General features: G+C 33.8%; 1 protein-coding gene across 3 annotated transcripts in view; it reads right to left on the bottom strand.

The window, feature by feature from the left end:
- Nucleotides 1-19557, bottom strand: part of myt1la (myelin transcription factor 1-like, a) — a 91471-nt gene that overhangs the window by 19077 nt on the left and 52837 nt on the right. For all 3 annotated transcript variants that reach the window (XM_073816420.1, XM_073816422.1, XM_073816421.1), the window contains exons 7-11: nt 15896-16963; nt 9443-9574; nt 8677-8767; nt 5625-5732; nt 3607-3827 (exon numbers count right to left, since the gene is read on the bottom strand). In XM_073816420.1, coding sequence (XP_073672521.1) covers nt 3607-3827; nt 5625-5732; nt 8677-8767; nt 9443-9574; nt 15896-16963 — 1620 coding nt within the window. The remainder of the gene's footprint in view (nt 1-3606; nt 3828-5624; nt 5733-8676; nt 8768-9442; nt 9575-15895; nt 16964-19557) is intronic.

The raw sequence follows: 19557 nt of genomic DNA, 5'->3' as shown, positions 1-19557 counted from the left end.
ATAGATAGATAGATAGATAGATAGATAGATAGATAGATAGAACAACAGATAACTAGGAAGACATATATAAAGAAATATAGAACAATAGATAGAACGATATATAAAAGGATAGAACGACAAAGCAATATATAGATAGATAGATAGATAGATAGATAGATAGATAGATAGATAGATAGATAGATAGATAGATATCGACAGACTGAATGATAGATAAAATGATAGAACGACATAAATAGGAAGATAGATACAACGAAATATAGAAAGATAGATAAAATGATAGAAGGATAGATAACTAGGAAGATAGATATAATGAAATATAGAATGATAAAGTAATATATAACGATATGAAAGATAGATAGACCCACAGAACAAAAAGAACGTTAGAAGGATAGATAAAATGTTAGAACGATAGATAACTAGCAAGATAGATATAATAAAATATAGAATGATAAAGTGATATATAACGACATAACTATAGATACGATAGATAGATAGAACCACAGAACAAAAAGAACGTTAGAAGGATAGATAAAATTATACAATGATATAAAACTAGGAGGATAGATATAATGAAATATATAGAACAATAGACAGAATGATATATAAAATGATAGAACGATAGAGCAATAGAACAACAGATAGAAAGATAGACAGAAGGATAGATAAAATGATAGAACGACAGATAACTAAGAAGATGGATATAATGAAATACACAATAGACAGAACAATATATAAAATGATAGATAGATAGATAGATAGAATGATAGATAAAATGATAGAACGATAGATAGAATGACATAAATAGACAGAATGATAGAACAACAGATAACTAGGAAGATAGATAACAAAATATAGAACAATACATAATAGATAGATAGATAGATAGATAGATAGATAGATAGATAGATAGATAGATAGATAGATAGATAGATAGATAGATAGATAGATAGGTAGATATATAGATAAACAGAATGATAGATAGAGCGACAGATAACTATCTAGGTAGATATAACGAAATATAGAACATTAGATAAAACGATAGATAGATAGATAGATAGATAGATAGATAGATAGATAGATAGATAGATAGATAGATAGATAGATAGATAGAAAGATAGATAGATAGATAGATAGACAGACAGACAGAATGAATGATGGATAAAATGATAGAACGACAGATAAAGATAGATGAAATGAAATAGAATGACAGAGAGAGTGATAGATAAAATTATAGATAACTAGAAGATAGATATAATGAAATATAGAACAATAGACAGAACGATACATAAAATAATAGATAGACAGACAGACAGACAGATAGATAGATGGATAGATAGATAGATAGATAGATAGATAGATAGATAGACAGACAGACAGACAGACAGACAGACAGACAGATAGATAGATAGATAGATAGATAGATAGATAGATAGATAGATAGATAGATAGACAGACAGACAGACAGACAGACAGACTTACAGACAGACAGACAGACAAATAGATAGATAGACAGACAGACAGACAGACAGACAGACAGACAGATAGATAGATAGATAGATAGATAGATAGATAGACAGACAGACAGACAGACAGACAGACAGACAGACAGACAGATAGATAGATAGATAGATAGATAGATAGATAGATAGATAGATAGATAGATAGATAGATAGATAGATAGATAGATAGATAGATAGATAGATAGATAGAATGATAGATAAAATTATAGATAACTAGGAAGATAGATATAATGAAATATAGAACAATATATAAAATGATAAAATGAAAAAGTGGTAGAACGAAAAGATAGAATGTCAGCTAAAGTTATAGAATGATAGATAACTAGGAAAATGGAAATGAAATATAGATCGATAGAACGATTGATAGATAGATAGATGGAAAGATAGATAGATGATAGATAGGTACACACAGACAGAAAGATAGATGCACACACACACACACACTTATTAGATGATCCGATGTTTCATGATGAATGCTGTGAGAAATTGAGTGTGAGTGAGAGAGAGAGAGTGGAGGAGAGAGGGAGAAATGGCTTGACAGTGTATCTAGGTTTGATGCAGAGGGCTACACATTGTTAACATGAAATCTAAGACCTACATGGGAAGCATTATACAGCAATTCTTTTTAAATCCACATTCATAGACAAACCCTGGTCTGCATCCAGACACAACATCTGAGAAAAATAAATTTGGTACTGACTAAGGAACTGCTATTATCCTCCAATACGGTAAGGTGACGAATCAGCTGCTAAAATGCAGTTCTAACCACTTATTCAAGATTTATACCACTCTCCCATTTGATCTTATTTTTCATCTAATTCTGCATTGAGACAAATAGCAATGCTGTCATTACAACTAAACTGGGTGTAACTAATTGATGTTGCCAACTGAGTCTAAATGAAGTGCAGTTAATTCCCAACATTAATTAAATGTTATTCTCATTAATTTTTTTTCCCAAGCTTAATTTTCTTCATTTGTCTCATCTATCAAAAACCAAATTTCTTTGATAAAGCATACAGGCAAGTAACATCACTTGCAAGAATGCTCTTTAATTTCCGAGATGTGGTATGTGTTCTGATTTCAATAACATTGTCTATATTATCACTGCAGGGCATGCTGTAATGCTCCTTATGGGCAATCAAGACTGTCCTGATGTAATAACCATGAGTTATAATGAAAATGAGTTATTTTAAGCACAGCTAATGAAACCGTACCAAAATATCCCGACGAATTCTGTTGACAGGAAATCTCTACAATTTCTGGCTTGGGCGTGAAATCAACTGCTACCATTTTGAACAAAATCGTTCCAGTTAATTTGACTCCTTCACAAATGTAAGTGCGCTCATTTATCAAGACCAGGGCTGCGGTTGCAAGCTACAACGATGCACATTAGCGAATACGAAAACCTCTAAAAATGAAGACGGGAAAACATCATGTTTGAGAAAACTGACAAACACACATCCAGACATTAGGTTTTTAAATGTGGCGTCATTCAAACATCTGTCTGCATCTCTAACTGTGGCCTAATGAAAAGGTTAACATCTACTCAACTGCTTTTGATAGCAACAAATGCACAAGTATGCTATTTTTAACTGATGAAAGAACGTCTTACTAATTTCAATCAGCCAAACCTCTTATTATATACATAATATCATGAAATAACATAAAATCTTAACTTAAAGATTCATATTCATATTCAAAAATAACTATCCAGCCATAATTAAATTAAAGAAGCTGCATGCAAATTGGAAATCCCTTCATTGGGTTTGTGTACCCAGGTTATTAATCATTTCAGAAGCCAATAAGTAGAGTAGGATTTCCAATAAAGGAGCAGTGAACTCAACGGCTGCCTGTGAAAAAAATTCAAGCTAAAGCTTTTATTAAGAGAAGGCCTTCACTTCAAAATAGAAAATAGAAGAGAAATTCTTTTTTAATGGAAAATACCACAAGGACGTCTAGCAGTACAAAACTAATTCTAATCTTATTTCCATCTGATCCCCTAGAGAAAGACCTGTTTATCAATTCTGACGCCGTCTACCGCACCAGCTTCAATGACAGAGGAAAAGAATAACAAAGCCAGGCTTGCCATCATATCCTTTGGGTGAGGTGTCTCGCCCGTGGTTCTTCGGGGTGAGGGACCTCTTGCCGTAAGGATGAGGCTGGTTGTCGTAAGTGTTGCTGTAGTCGAAACTGGCTTTGGAGTACTTCTCAAGCTCCTTGGCCAGGTTGGATCGTGGAGTACTGGTTGGGACGTTGTTTTTGTACCCATACTGTGGGATCTCCAGCTGTTTTACGAAGCACATGGGTCTGGAAGAATCAACAAGAGCAGGGTATCAGAGTCCTGGACATATATACGGAACGTAGTGAAAATGCCAGTGTAGACGAGGATCATTTTCATTTTAAAATGCCATTTTAAAATGAAAACGCACTAGTGTTAGTGTTAAATTGCATTAAAAAATTCAATCGAATTTGGGTGTCACCCAGTGGCTATTTTGGTACAACACATAATTTAAACAAATTCAATGTTTTATATCAACTTCAAATTTGGAACATAACTTATTTAGACATATGGCTTTCATTTTATAGCAATTTTGGATTGAAACTATATTTTTAACATATTTATTTTATATAAAACAAAACTAATTTAGTATAGTACATTTTCTTTACAGTAAATTTAAACTTCTATAACTTTTTTGTATACTATATTGTTTCTACTTTAATAATCTGCTGATCGTCTTTAAAAAGAGACCAACCTTAGGGCTGTATTTCAAAGCATTCATAAATTATAATAATTTAATTCTGGATAGTGCACGTTCATGTCTATGTTCAAAAATTATGTGTGTCAGTTAAGGGGTTAAAATTAAGTCAAAATTTATCACAGTTCTTAACCAATTTTATATTCATTAAGCAACACATTTTTAATCATCTGGATTAATCTTAAAGAAACAGTTCTCCCCAAAATCAAAAAGATGTAAGTATTTAATTTATAATGTATTAAATATATATTATTTACAGCAAGTACAGCAAAAACAGCTAAATTTTGAAATATTTGTCTTATTTAAAATCACTGTTTTCTATTTGAATATATTGTAAAATGTAATTTATTTCTGTGATTTCAAAGCTTAATTTTTAGCATCATTACTCCAGTCACATGATCCTTCAGAAATCATTTTAATATTCTGATATGCTGCTCAAAAACATGTATTATTATTATTATGTTAAAAAACAGCTGAGCAGAATTTGTTTAGGTTTCTGTGACGAATAGAAAGTTCAGAAGAACAGCATTTATCTTAAATAGAAATCTTTTGTAACATTATAAAATGTCTTTATCATCACTTTTGATCAATTTAAAGCATCCTTGCTGTACACAAGTATGTATTTCTATAATTCCCAAAAGCTTTTTATTTTTAGATAAATGTTAATCTTTGGATCAAATGTAATCAAAAGTTTTAAATATTGATAATAATAATAATAAATGCTTCTTTAACAGCAAATCAGCAGATTTCTGAAGGATCATGTGACAGCGAATGATGCTGAAAATGTAGCTTTGATCACAGAAATAAATTACATTTAAAAAAATATTCAAATAGAAAGCAGTTATTTTAAATAGTACAAATATTTTACAATTTTGGATCAAATAAATGCAGGTTTGGTGAGCAAAGAGACTTATTTCAAAACATTAAAAATCTTACTGTTCAAAAACTTTTGACTGGTAGTGTATATTTCCTAAATATATACATCTATGTTTGTGTATTATATATGCATATAAATTATGCAAACACAACCTTTTTTTTGGATGCGATTAATCACGATTAACCAATTTGACACATTAAATATACTTATTTAATATAAAATGTAATTATTAAATTATGTTATTATAATTATGTAATATATAAAATAAAAAAGTGAATGTTTAATAGACATTTTTAAAGAAGGATAAAAATAATAAAAAATTAAGGTCTATAATTATTTTTAAAGCAGCAATGCACTGAACTGTAACAATACTTCTAAATATGATAAATGTACTGTCCCAACAATAACTCAAATCCAGACTTATTGCCTAACATCTTTACTAAACATATGGCACGGAGGGTCACAAAGTACCTCAGGACACGGTCTGACGCCTGGTTGGACTTGGAGGTGTCGCAGGAGTGATGTTTCTCCTGAACCTTTGCCATCTTCTCGGCGGCGGCTATGGGACATCCCGAGAGACTGCAACAGCAGCAGAGCAATTTATGTAGTGTTAACATTACGTTACAAGCAGCATGTAAGGGCACACACACATACACACGCTCTCAAACGCACACACATGCCCTAGCAGATAGCAGAAGTTGAAGAACAAAGTGAGATATGAGGGAATGTATAATACCAGCATATGGAGACAAGTCTGTCAGAGAGAATAGTCGGCTTTTTATGACATTCTCTCAATACAGACTTCCAACGTGTTTGCAAAATCCTGGTACGCGCGTGTGCGGTACATGGGGATATTTATATATGAATTATGCATTTCATGTGGCCTAGTTCTATAGTATGAAGGCAAAGCTTTGCAGATATCTGCTGGGCATTTCTGGCTGGCTGGCTTCAGAAAGCTCCTCACAGCGAGATACCGCAGTCATTTCAGAGAAACACACTACCGCAAACTGAGCTTCAGAACATCCAGCTACGCTCCCTTGCTCTCCTTTTTTTTCTCCTTTCTCTCTTTCTCCCTCTCATTACTCTCTCTATCTTCCTCTCTGTTTGTTTATCCCTCATTTCTGTCTCATTTCTCCCACTTTTCTCTCTCTCTCTACGTAATCCTTTGTATACTTGGGAACTGTCAGCGATTTTCTTATTGTCTTCTGCTTACACGGAAACCATTCAGTCACTCTCAAAAAAAAAATAAAATAAAAAAATAAATAACCAATGTGAGACAAAAACACAAACATACAAAAACCCTCACACTCTGCAATTACAGAAACACATAAAGCATATACGCACTTGTGCATTTACTAGAAATGGAATTTGAGAAAAGTGAGTGAGTGCTGACTGACAGACAGAAGGACGGCTGTCACTATGCTGAGTTGCTATGACTACCATGCGATGAGGAATGTGTAGACAGACCATATATACTGTACAAGGTTGTTATATTCCCTTATTATACATTTTTGTTTTCTTCAGCTCAACCCTTCTAATAGTGTGTGTATGTGTGTGTGTGTGTGTGTGTGTGTGCTTGTCCCATAGGAGCTGTTCCATATAACATGGCCTGCAGCAACTTCGGGTGGAGACTGCATCTGTCTGCATGTACACCATATGCACATGGAGGCACATCTTAACTGCTTAAGTGTAAGTCTGTGTTTGATCATATGGAAAATTAAGATTTGGACAGGGCAAATTCTCAGTTTCATCTTAAATAAAAAAAATAAATGAATGCATAAATAAAAATAGTAATAAGAAAAATAAATAAAATAATATAATAAAATGTTTTTTGAGATATATCAATATCAATTAAATTAAACAAAAATTGTAATAATAGATTTAATGATTATTACTATTTTGACTATTTAAAATAACTGTTTTCTATTTGAATATATTGTAAAATGTCATTTCAAAGCTGAATTTTTAGCATCATTACTCCAATCACATGATCCTGCAGGAATGATTCTAATATTCTGATTTGCTGCTCAAAAACATTTATTATTATTATGTTGAAAAGAGCTGAGTAGAATTTTTTTCAGGTTTCTTTGATGAATAGAAGTTCAGAAGAACAGCATTTATCTGAAATAGAAATCGTTTGTAATATTATTAATGTCTTTTTCATCGCGTTTGATCAATTCAAAGCATCCTTGCTAAAAAAAAGTATAAATTCCTATCATTTCTTTTCCAAAATATAATAAAAATAAAACAAAAAATTATACTGACTCCAAGCTTTTGGATTGGTATAGTGTATAATGTTACAAAAGCGTTTTATTTCAGATAAATGCTGATCTTTAGACCTTTCTATTCATCAATTAATTCTAAAAAAATGTACTCAACTGTTTTAAATATTGATCATAATAATAATAAATGTTTCTTGAACAGCAAATCAGCATATTAGAATGATTTCTGAAGGATAATGTGACACTTAAGACTGGAGTAATTATGCTAAAAATGTATCTTTGATCACAGAAATAAATTACATTTTAAAAATATATTCAAATAGAAAACAGTTATTTTAAATAGTAAAAGTATTTCAAAATTTTACTGTTTTTGCTGTACTTTGGATCAAATAAATGCAGGCTTGGAGAGCAGAAGAGAATTCTTTAAATAAACTAAAAATTCTTACAGTTCAAATACTATTGACTGGTAGTGTATATAAACTAAATACAATTAAATAATTATTAATTCATATTTATTTTATTTCAATTAATTTAAGTAGAAAGTAGCTTTTAATTATTAGACTTTTTTTATAGATTTCAATAGAGATACCAACTTCTTAATCATATAAAAATGATTGTTATTACATTTAGAAACATTTTTTAGTACACATAAATATTAATACACACTTATGAATAAACATATTACCATATTTTATATTTATATTATTGGTAACACTTTAGAGACCGATTCTCATTATTTATTATATGCCTATTAGCATGCCTAATTAATGCGAATGAATAATTATTATATGTCTATTATTAATATTAATTGTTTATTAGTATAAACCATATATTCTGCATGACCATAATCTACATCCCTAATCCTACCCAATATCTAAACTCAACAACTACCTTACTAACTATTAATAGGCAGCAAGTTATGAGTTTACTGGACCTTAAAATAAAGTGCGACCACATTCGTTTAAATATTTGCTTATTTATACATTTTTAGAGGCTTTTTAAAAAAGGTTTTCAAAAGTTCACCAAGTCCCTTGTTCCATATGGGAACAGAATCCTGAATTTCCAGTCTGCATGTCAAAAGTGCCAGTGTGCAAATAAAATATTTGAGCCTGGAGCTATGTGTTTCTACGATCCAGCCGAGCTCAGCACAACACAAACAAATCAGTCCCTCTTCTCCTTCCTAAAAGCAAGGCTCCATCTAAAACTGCGTATTCTTCTTATAAAGTGTGTAAAAAGACTGGAACATCAGTCCCCACAGTGCCGCCAGTTTTCTTCTCTCCACGTCCCTTCCAGCCACTCACCTGCGGTGGGAGTTCCTGTTGCTATTTACATGGCCGCGTCCCGAGCAGCCAGGCGTGGGGCACTTTAGAACATTCTCATACATTGCAAGAACTTGGACAAACAGAGAGGAGAGGGCGAGAGAAGGTTAGGAGGAACCAGAGTGAGTACGAAGAAAGCCTTGTGTTCCATTAAGCTGAACGGGCTCAGTGACAACAGCATGCACATGCTTCTAAGAAACGTTCCAGCTCAAATCAGTTAATCATAAAGTTAATCACGGCCACACCATATGGTGAAAGAAGAATCTAGGCATGCAATGTGTTAATGGCATGCACGTCGTGTGAAAGCATGGGCCTACGAGGAAAAGAAAGCTCTCTTCAATAAAAGCCGATTTATTTTTGGTGAATTAAATGAGTCTAGCCATTAGGTTGTCTATGACACATCCTGCAGCGCCACTTCTCTGGGCCTGCAGTAAACTGACTCATCAGAACCCGCCTGTGACATGATCCTCATCCAATTAGAGGTGTGACTGGAGGTAGTGATGAAAAAGCTGCTTTGCGTCTGAGAGATCAACGCAGCCATATTGAGAAACAGTCTAAAATTACACACAAGCACCAATCAGCACATCCAGACAGGCAGAGGTTGGTCGTACGAGCGCCACCGCTTTGGTGGAGGAGCAAATGCACTTGAGATACAGTAAATCATGCCCAATGCACAGACGGCACGTAGCAAACACGCATGGGGACCGATGTGCAAATAGACGTTCATTCAAATAAATATTCGACTTACTTTCTGGTGGCACGCGGTCTTTGTGGGGGCAGCCGGACAAGCTTCGATGGTGAGGGTAGAGTCCGGTGACATGGCCCGTGCCGTCACAACCCGGGGTTGGACACTTGCTTTCTTTTTTCTCTCCCCTTGATTCTGTAAGCAAATACCGTCATTGGCATATCCTGTTAGAGGCACAGTAAGCAAATCCCATTAACCTGCTGGATTCTTTGTGATAACATTTATGCTCCCGTTACGGCTATTTTCAAACACTGTCTGTTTGCTTTGAAATTGGACACTGGATAAAGAATATAGCTTGGATGAGACTCGGATTGTAATTCAAAAAATTTTTACAGTCACAGGAATTTCATTAGTCAGACAATAAAAAAGATTTCCATTCATTCATTCATTTAAATTAATTGTCTGTTTATTCCGCGATATGTAGAATGCTTTTCTTCGAGTCGTATACTAGCAGTCAAAAGTTTTTTGATGTTTTTTTTAAAGAAGTGCATTTATTTGATCTAAAATACTGCAAAAGCAGTAATATTGTGAAATATTTTTACTATTCACTATTTAAATTTGAATATATTTTAAAATGTAATTTATTCCTGTGATCAAAGCTCAATTTTCAGCATCATTACTCCAGTCTTCAGTGACATGATCCTTTAGAAATCTTTATAATATATAATAATTTATTATTATTATCAATTTGAGTTTTTCAGGATTCTTTAATGAATGGAAAGATCCAAAGATCAGCATTTATCTAAAATACAAAGCTTGTGTATGTGTTATACACTTATACCAAGCTTGGATACAGTATAGTTTTACAGTATAAAGAAATGATAGAAATTAATACTTTTATTTTTTATGATGCTTTGAATTGACCAAAAGTGATGATAAAGACATTTATAATGTTGCAAAAGATTTCTATTTCAGATAAATGGTGTTCTTCTGAACTTTCTATTCATCAATCTGAAACCTGAAACAATTCTACTCAGTTGTTGTCAACACAATAATAATAATAATTTTTTTTTTTTTTTTTTAGCAGAAAACCTGAATATTAGAATGATTTCTGAAGGATCATGTGACTGGAGCAATGATGCTAAAAATTCAGCTTTGAAATCACAGAAATAAATTACATTTTAAAACATATTTAAATAGAAAACAATACATTTTAGTTTTTTTTAAGATTTTACTGTTTTTGCTGTACTTTGAATCAAATAAATGCATAATGTAGCAGTTAATAAAAATAAATAAAAATAAATATGATCAAATATACAATAAAATAAAATAAAAATAAATAAAATAAAATAAAATAAAATAAAATAAAATAAAATAAAATGAAATAAAATAAAATAAATAAAATAAAATAAAATAAAATAAAATAAAATAAAATAAAATAAAATAAAATAAAATAAAATAACCCTGGACCACAAAACCAGTCATAAGCATCAATTTTTTGAAATTGAGATTTATACATCGTCTGAAATCTGATGTTTTGTTTTGTTAGGATAGGACAATATTTGGCCAAGATACAACAATTTTAAAAATCTGGAATATGCGGGTGCAAAAACCCAAAATACAGAGAAAATCGCCTTTAAAGTTCTCCAAAAAAAAGTTCCTAGCAATGCATATTACTAATCAAAAGAGTTTTGATATATATACGGTAGGAAATTCACTAAATATCATAATGGAACATGATCTTTCCTAATGATTTTTGGCATAAAAGGAAAATTGATCATTTTGACCCATACAATGTATTTTTGGCTATTGCTACAAATATACCTGTGCTACTTAAGACTTTTGTGGTCCAGGGTCACATATAATATAATATAATATAATATAATATAATATAATATAATATAATATAATATAATATAATATAATATAATATAATATAATATAATATAATATAATATAATATTATAATATAATATAATATAATATAATATAATATAATATACAAGCAAAAAAAAATCTGCACTACCAATGTAGATATATCGTCGCCTTGGAATTTGAAGGTTCTATCTGACGTTTTTGCAAAATTGAGTTCACATATTCTTATTCTGTGACAACTTATTTACATTATGTGATGTTTCTTTTGTACGCTGTGTACATTTTGGGCCTTTTAAAAAAAAACAAAAACAAAAACAAAAAGGGTTCTACCTATAGAAGTCTATGGAACCCAAAATTGAAGCTGAATATCTCAAAACTGCTCTGAATGCTGATAGAATCTTTTAATTCCAAGGCAATATGTTGATTATCATAATAATCTCTACCTTCCAAAATGGTTTCATAAAGATGAAATATACAACTGTACGCACTGAGAAAATAGAGCTGATTTGCAATCACCTTACAGTTTGAAACGTAGGAATCGCATAAAATGAGACAATCATTTTGAGGAAATAGGTATCAGAGTCTTTACATTATACATGTAAATGTATCAATGATTTCATCTCATGCCATTTTATTCTACAAAGACATTTTACTAGAAGTTAACGTGTTCATGTGTGCTATTGATATTAAATACAAGCATCCAATTCAAATCCCTGCTGTTAAATAGGTTAAGGTTTCCACTATAACTGTTCCTCAATTTTAGCTTGCAAATGAAAACCTGCAAGAAAAATACGTTCAGCGCTTTGGTTTTGGTTCGCGGTGTGCATAGATTCTACCATGAGACCATGTTTCTTCTAAAATCGTGGATACTTTTGCCAGTACATGTATTCTCTGTTATACACATTTGTAATATCTTCCCTCTTTTATTAGCCAAAAATAACTGCTGTAGAACTCCACAAGCATGCAATAATAATGCTCCCTGTCAGTCAGAACAGTGAGATCACTCGACATGTTTAATAACGACGCTCCAATAATTAGCGCCAAGAATAGTTTCTGGAGACGAGGTGTGAAATCATGGTGTAATTCTATAATTACACGACCCTCTGACTTGCTGTGGTCGTGCACTGAAAACAACAGCAAACCGCTCTACGACAGGAAGCACAGAGATGCTCTCTTTAATGAAAAACATAGTGCAAATTGAGCAAATGGAAGGAAATGAAACATACAAAGCAGTTCCATCTGAGCAGAGACAAATGATGAACCTTTTAAAGTACTAGATAGGAAGTGCTGTTAGGTTGGGTAACCAGAGGTGAACTGAGGATCCTCAACACTCGAATGTACATTTGTTAAATGCGATATTGATATGCTCCTGTAGTTTCTGATTGCTAATATCTGGATATATCAGAGGAGATGGCTCATTGCCAAAAGTAGTGGGTGTGGAATGGGAAGGATTTGAGGTTATAAACCATGTATGGGATCCAAGGGATGAGATTTGCTTTCTTAACGGGCCGTGCAGATTGCCATTACTCATGCCTGACAAGGTAAGTCTCTGATGTTACCATGTCAGCCTATTTTAGCAGCATAAGCTGTTGTCATTATGGAAGTCGCTACCAGGGTGACCTAAGTATTTAAAACAAGCCCCAAAATGTTTCCGTCTCACCAAAGTGACCCCATAGTCATCAATGTCATCGGCGCAATGTGTGACGGAATGTTAAGTGACCCAAGACACTGGGGAACAAATGCCGCAACAGCTTTGAGGACAAAAAAATTATATTCATATTCAAAAGATCACCTCAGACTTAAAAAAAAAAAAATTAACTGTGCAAAAATGTTTAAAGTAAGAAATAAGTCACACTGCAATATATAAAATTGCATTTATGAGAAATAAAGTCACATTGTGATATTCAAAATAAGCCACAATTGTGACATACAAAGCCATGTTGTGAGATATTAAGTCACAATTAGGAGAAATACAATTGCAAATGTGAGATGTAATGCCACATTGTGAGATGTGACAGAGTAAAAATAAAACTGATCATTATAAGAAAATGTTTCAGAATAAGAAATAAAAAGTCACACTGGAATATATCAAGTCACAAATAAAGCCGCATTTGTGAGACATGAAGCCACATCGTGAGGTATAATGTCAAATTAGGATTTATAATGTAACAATTAGGAGAAATAAAGCCGCATTTGTGAGACATGAAGCCACATCGTGAGGTATAAAGTCAAATTAGGATTTATAATGTAACAATCAGGAGAAATAAAGCCGCATTTGTGAGATATAAAGCCACTTTGTGAGTTCTAAAGTTAAACTGTGAGATATAATATCACAATTAGAAAAAATACTGATTCATTTGTGAGATATAAAGACACTTTGTGAGATATAAAGTCAAATTGTGAGATATGTCACAATTAGGAAAAATAATGCTGCATTTTTAGATATAAAGTCATATTATGAGATATAATGCAATTAGGAAAAATAAAAACACTGAGATATGAAGCCACATTGTGAAATATAAAATCAAATTGTGTGATATAATGTCACAATTAGGAAAAATAAAGCTGCATTTGTGAGATATGAAGCTAGATTGTGAGATATAAAGTCAAATTGTAAGATATAATCTCACAATTAGGAAAAATAAAGCAGCGTTTGTGAGATACAAAGCCACATTGTGAGATATAATGCTGCAATTAGGAAAAATTAAGCCGCATTTGTGAGATATGAAGCCACTTTATGAGATATAAAGTCAAATTGTAAGATATAATAAGACAATTAGGAAACATAAAGCTGCATTTGTAAGATATGAAGCCACATTGTGAGATATAAAGTCAAATTGTAAGATATAATCTCACAATTAAAAAAAATAAAGCAGCGTTTGTGAGATATAAAGCCACATTGTGAGATATAAAGTCAAAATGTGAGATATAATGCTGCAATTATGAAAACTCAAGCCGCATTTGTGAAATATGAAGCCACTTTGTGAGATATAAAGTCAAATTGTAAGATATAATGACACAATTAGGAAAAATAAAGCTGCATTTGTAAGATATAATGACACATTGTGAGATATAAAGTCAAATTGTGAGATATAATGTTACAATTAGGAAAAATAAAGCCGCACTTGTGAGATATGAAGCCACATTGTGAAATATAAAGTGAAATTGTGAGTTATGAAGCCACTTTGTGAAATATAAAGGTAAATTGTGAGATATAATGTCACAATTAGGAAAAATAAAGCCACTTTTGTGAGATATAAAGCCACATTGTAAAATATTAAGTGAAATTGTGAGATATGAAGCCACTTTGTGAGATATAAAGGTAAATTGTGAGATATAATGTTGCAGTTAGGAAAAATAAAGCCGCATTTGTGAGAAATAAAGCCACATTGTAAAATATTAAGTGAAATTGTGAGATATGAAGCCACATTTTGAGATAAAGTCAAATGGTGAAATGTGAAGCCACTTTGTGAGATATAAAGATTATTATGATATATTATTACACAATTAGGAAAAATTAAGTCACATTTATGAGATATAATGCCACATTGTGAGATTTAAAAAATAAAGAAATAAAACTGACTTTTTATCTCACAATTGTGCGAAATTAAGAAAATAACCTTTTTTATGTGTTTTCTCAGTGGAAGAATATGGTTTACAATTTCTGTATAATGAAGGGGAACTATCCACTGAAACGCTGAAATGCTGCAATGCAAAATCTCATTAGAAGTTGGGGAAAATAAAGCTGCATTTGTGAGATATAAAGCCACTTAGTGAAATATAAAGTCCAATTGTAAGATACAATGTCACAATTAGGAAAAATAAAGCCATGTTTGTTAGATATAAAGCCACATTGTGAGATATAAAGTCAAATTGTGAGATATAATGACACAGTTAGGAAAAATAAAGCTGCATTTGTAAGATATGAAGCTGCATTGTAAGACATAAAGTCAAATTGTGAGATATAATGACACAATTAGGAATAATAAAGCCACATTTGTGAGATATGAAGCCACTTTGTGAGATATAAAGTCAAATTATAAGATATAATGTCACAATTAGGAAAAATAAAGCCACATTTATTAGATATAATGCCTAATTGTGAGATTAAAAAAAAATTAAAATAAGGAAATTCTGACTTTTTATCCCAGAATTGTGAGAAATTACGAAAATGGCCTTTTTTATTTGATTCCTCAGTGGGAGAATATGGCTTACATATTCTGTATTCATTTTTGAGATATAAAGTCAAATTGTGAGATATAATTTCACAATTAGGAAAAATAAATCCGCGTTTGTGAGATATAAAGCCACATTGTGAAATGTAAATTGTGAGATATGAAGCCACTTTGTGAGATATAAAGTCAAATTATGAGATATAATGCCACAATTAAAAAATAAAGCTGCATTTGTGAGATAGAATGCCACACTGTAAGATTTAAAGTCACATTTACCAAAAATAAAGAGAAAAAATAAGGAAATTCTGACATTTTATCTCACAATTGTGAGAAATTACCAAAATAACCTTTTTTATTTGTTTCCTCAGTGGCGAAATATGACTTACATTTTCTGTATAATGAAGGAGAACTATCTACTGAAATCACTGCCGAAATGTAAAAATCTCATTAGAAGTTTTATTTTTACCTTTAGGGTAATATGCTCTTTTTGCACCATCATGATGGAGTCGGGCCTTGCGCTCTTCTGCACTGCTGCTCTGCCTTGGGCTGTGCTCTCCATGAAGGCGCTGATTGTCCCTCCGAGCCACCATCTGTTCTGATGCCATTCTGTCTCGCATAACCTTGGCGCGCTCAGATTCGAGAGCAATGGCCTTTTCCAGCAGCGACAGGTTGCCTTTAGTCATGTCGAAAGCTTCATCGGAACGTTCGGAGGCCACTGACGTAGTGTCCTCGTCCCCGTCCTGGGCGCAGCTAGAGGGGTAGCCTCTTGACGCAGGGCTGAGCTGCTCATCCAGTTTCATCAGATTGACCATGTCTGAGTAGTTTCTCTCGAGGGGTCTGTGCGAGTCCATCTGGCAGCTGTCGTACCTGGGCATGTGATGCATTGGAGGCTGCTGATGATGCTGTTGATGCTGTTGATGCTGCTGATGCTGCTGATGCTGCTGATGGTGCTGATGGTGCTGATGCTGCTCAGCCTGGTGGTGCATGTGGTCCTCCATCGTGGACCGCTCAGACGTTTGGGTCTCACTGAGTTTGCGAGCCAAGTCGAAGCACTGGTTGCGCAGACACTCCAAGCTACTGAGACACACTTCCTCCTCGCTCTCCTCCGTCTGGCCCCGTCCATTAGCGTGGCAAGCCGAGCCAGTATCCCCAGACCCAGCGTCTGCGTATCCCTCGTCGGGAAGCACGGCTCCGTGTCCCTGGGCCAGAAGCTTCAGGGAGTCCACGGTCTCGCGTACCACATCGCTATCCAAGTCAACGCTTAACTCTCCCTTATGACCTCCTTGTTCACTCCCGTCATCTTCGTCCTCGTCGTCATCCTCACCTGCACTGTTGGAGGAATTGCTGTTCATCTCTGACTCAGTCATGGCCTGGTAGGCGGCATCCTCTGCAATTTTGCCAAGGTTGAGGAGAGACTTGGCCACTAGCTCATCATAATTCTCATACTCCTCATTGTTAATGCTGTTGTTATTGTTATTGTCCTTCTCAACTATTTGATTGGATTTTGATTGTCCACCACTGGAATAATTGTCGTCTGAAGAGAAAAGAGAACAATTTGTTTGTTAAATGTGAAAAATACAAGGAATTTAACAACACTTTATTTTGATAGTCCACTTTAGACATTCTGCTGACTGTAAGCAACTTTGCAACTATCAGTCACCTACCAGTCTTTAGAGTATCTTTAGAGTATCTGCTAACACTATTTTGATGTTCCTCCAGCAGACATTCTAACTGTAACTTTGTAATTACATTTTAACTTATTCTAATAACCCTAGCCTAAAGGTCTTTGCACAGTGAGTCTGAAATTCTCGTCTGAAATTTTCACGTTAAAAAATAAATATGACATCACGTTGTATCAATCACGTTTAGGTACACACTGCCTCTGAAACTTTCGTCCGTCATAAAAAAATCTAGATAAGGTTCGATTTTCTGCGTTTTCACATCCGTAGCAAGCATTTTGATAGGAAAGGATATAAATACGAATACAAAAAAAATCTGGACCTTAACATGGACTTTAACAGTCTACTACTACTCTAAAAAAATGCTTATGAGAGTTAGTTGACATGTAGTTGCCAAGTTACTTATAGTTAATAGTGGCTAAAGTGGATTATCGAACCCTGGGTACTTAATATACTGTAACATTATGTATCTTACTGAAATAAGTAGAAGAAAACACATAAATTATTTACGTTATTTAAAAAAATCCACATAGCTTTATACATATTTTGGACAATGGGGTGGGGGGGGGGGGGGGGGCATTATTTTGATCATGTAAAATGGTTGCACTTGGTGAGCTACTGTCCTACCTTTAGTTATTTTTACCGCAACGCAACTCGGAAAATAAAATACTGATATGATGACCACAGTTACTGAAAGAGCTTACAGGTGGTCCAAATAGGCTTAAACTAAATGCTGTACCATCGATTCCCCCACAAGGAGTCAAAACGACGATGGCATCTAGCGTTTCTTGTCTCTGCCACTTGTAAGCTCTTTCAGTAGCTGTGGTCTATTAAAAGCCTCAAAGGGATTAGGGCTAAAGTGGAGAGAACAAAGACGCGGGTCTTTAGGAATTTTTAATCGTCCACAGACATCTTCCCATTCTTTTCTCCTCTTTTTATCGCTAAGAAAGCAGTAAAGACTTATGGTGCGTTCACACCAGACACGAATGGCACGTTAAGCACAAGTGATTTACACGTTAAGTCAATCTAAAGACGTGATATACCTTCCTGCGGCGTGATTCGCGTGAATGAGGTGGCACAAATGGAGCGTTTCGGGCGTTTGACGTGTGTAACGTGTGATTCGTGCGAGTTGAAAAATCTGAACTTTGGTGAAAATTCGCGCCACGTTAACCAATCAGGAACTTGCTCTAGTAGTGACGGAGGCAGAAATCCGAAACAACAACGGAGGACAAAATCACCGTTGCTGTCTGTGGATACTCAGAGCTGTACGATACATCTTCGTACTTTTATTGAAACAGGAATAAAAACATGCTCTTGCTTGGAAGAAAGTGAGTGAGGAGGTCAGACAATCTGGTAAGTTGTTAAAAAACGCTCTTTATTCAATTTGACCTACATATATATATATATATATATATACATATTGAGACTACAAGCAAGCTAAAGCTGGCAAATTGAGTGGCAGAAGCCCCTCCCATGACGCGAATTTGTGTCTGTTGTGAAGTGAATTTCATGGCGCGAATGAAGCGAGTAAACTCAAAATGTTCAAGCGTCCAATTACACGCAAATAGCGTGATTTATTCACGCAAGTCGCGTCTGGTGTGAACGCTCCATTACATCGCTTGTCTTCTTGCCCTTCAACTGAAAATTACAACCAAAAGCCACACAATGTGGCATTATCAGTATTTTATTTTCCAAGTTGTGTTGCGGTAAAAATAGCATCAGGTAGACCCAGTAGCTCACTGCAACCAGTGCAACCATTTGACGTCATTGAAATAATGTCACCCCCCCATAGTCCAAAATATGTATAAAACAATGCGGATTTTTCAAGTAACTACATATTTCAATAAGAGACAACATTTATGTTGTATTAAACCATAGAAGTCTTAAAGGAGAAGTTCACTTCGAGAACAAATATTTACAGATAATTTACTCACTCCCTTGTTCTCTAAGATGTTTGTGTCTTTCTTTCTTCAGTTGTAAAGAAATTATGTTTTTTGAGGAAAACATTTCAGGATTTCTTTCCATATAGTGGACTTCAATGGTGCCCGCGAGTTTTAACTTCCAAAATGCAGTTTCAATGCAGCTTCAAAGGGCTCTGAACAATCCCAGCTGAGGAAAAGGGATCTTATCTAGTGAAACAATCTGTCAATGCCAATTTATATACTTTTTAACCTCAAATGCTCGTCTTGTCTTGCTCTGCATGAACTCTGTGTATTCCGGTTCAAGAAGTGAGGGTAGGTCTCATTTGCTTCTCCAACTTCAACATCGCTGTTTTACCTTTTTTTGTAAAGGGCATTTGATTTTCTTTGCATGTTCACTTTGTAAACACTGGGTCGGTACTTCTGCAGCAATGTAGGAGAAAATGAGACATAACGTAACTGTATTGAACTGGAATACACAGAGTTCACGCAGAGCAATACAATATGAGAATTTGAGGTCAAAAAGTATA

The sequence above is a fragment of the Garra rufa genome, chromosome 13, assembly GCF_049309525.1.
Source record: "Garra rufa chromosome 13, GarRuf1.0, whole genome shotgun sequence".
NCBI lineage: Eukaryota > Metazoa > Chordata > Actinopteri > Cypriniformes > Cyprinidae > Garra > Garra rufa.
This window is presented reverse-complemented; position numbering and strand designations above follow the sequence as displayed.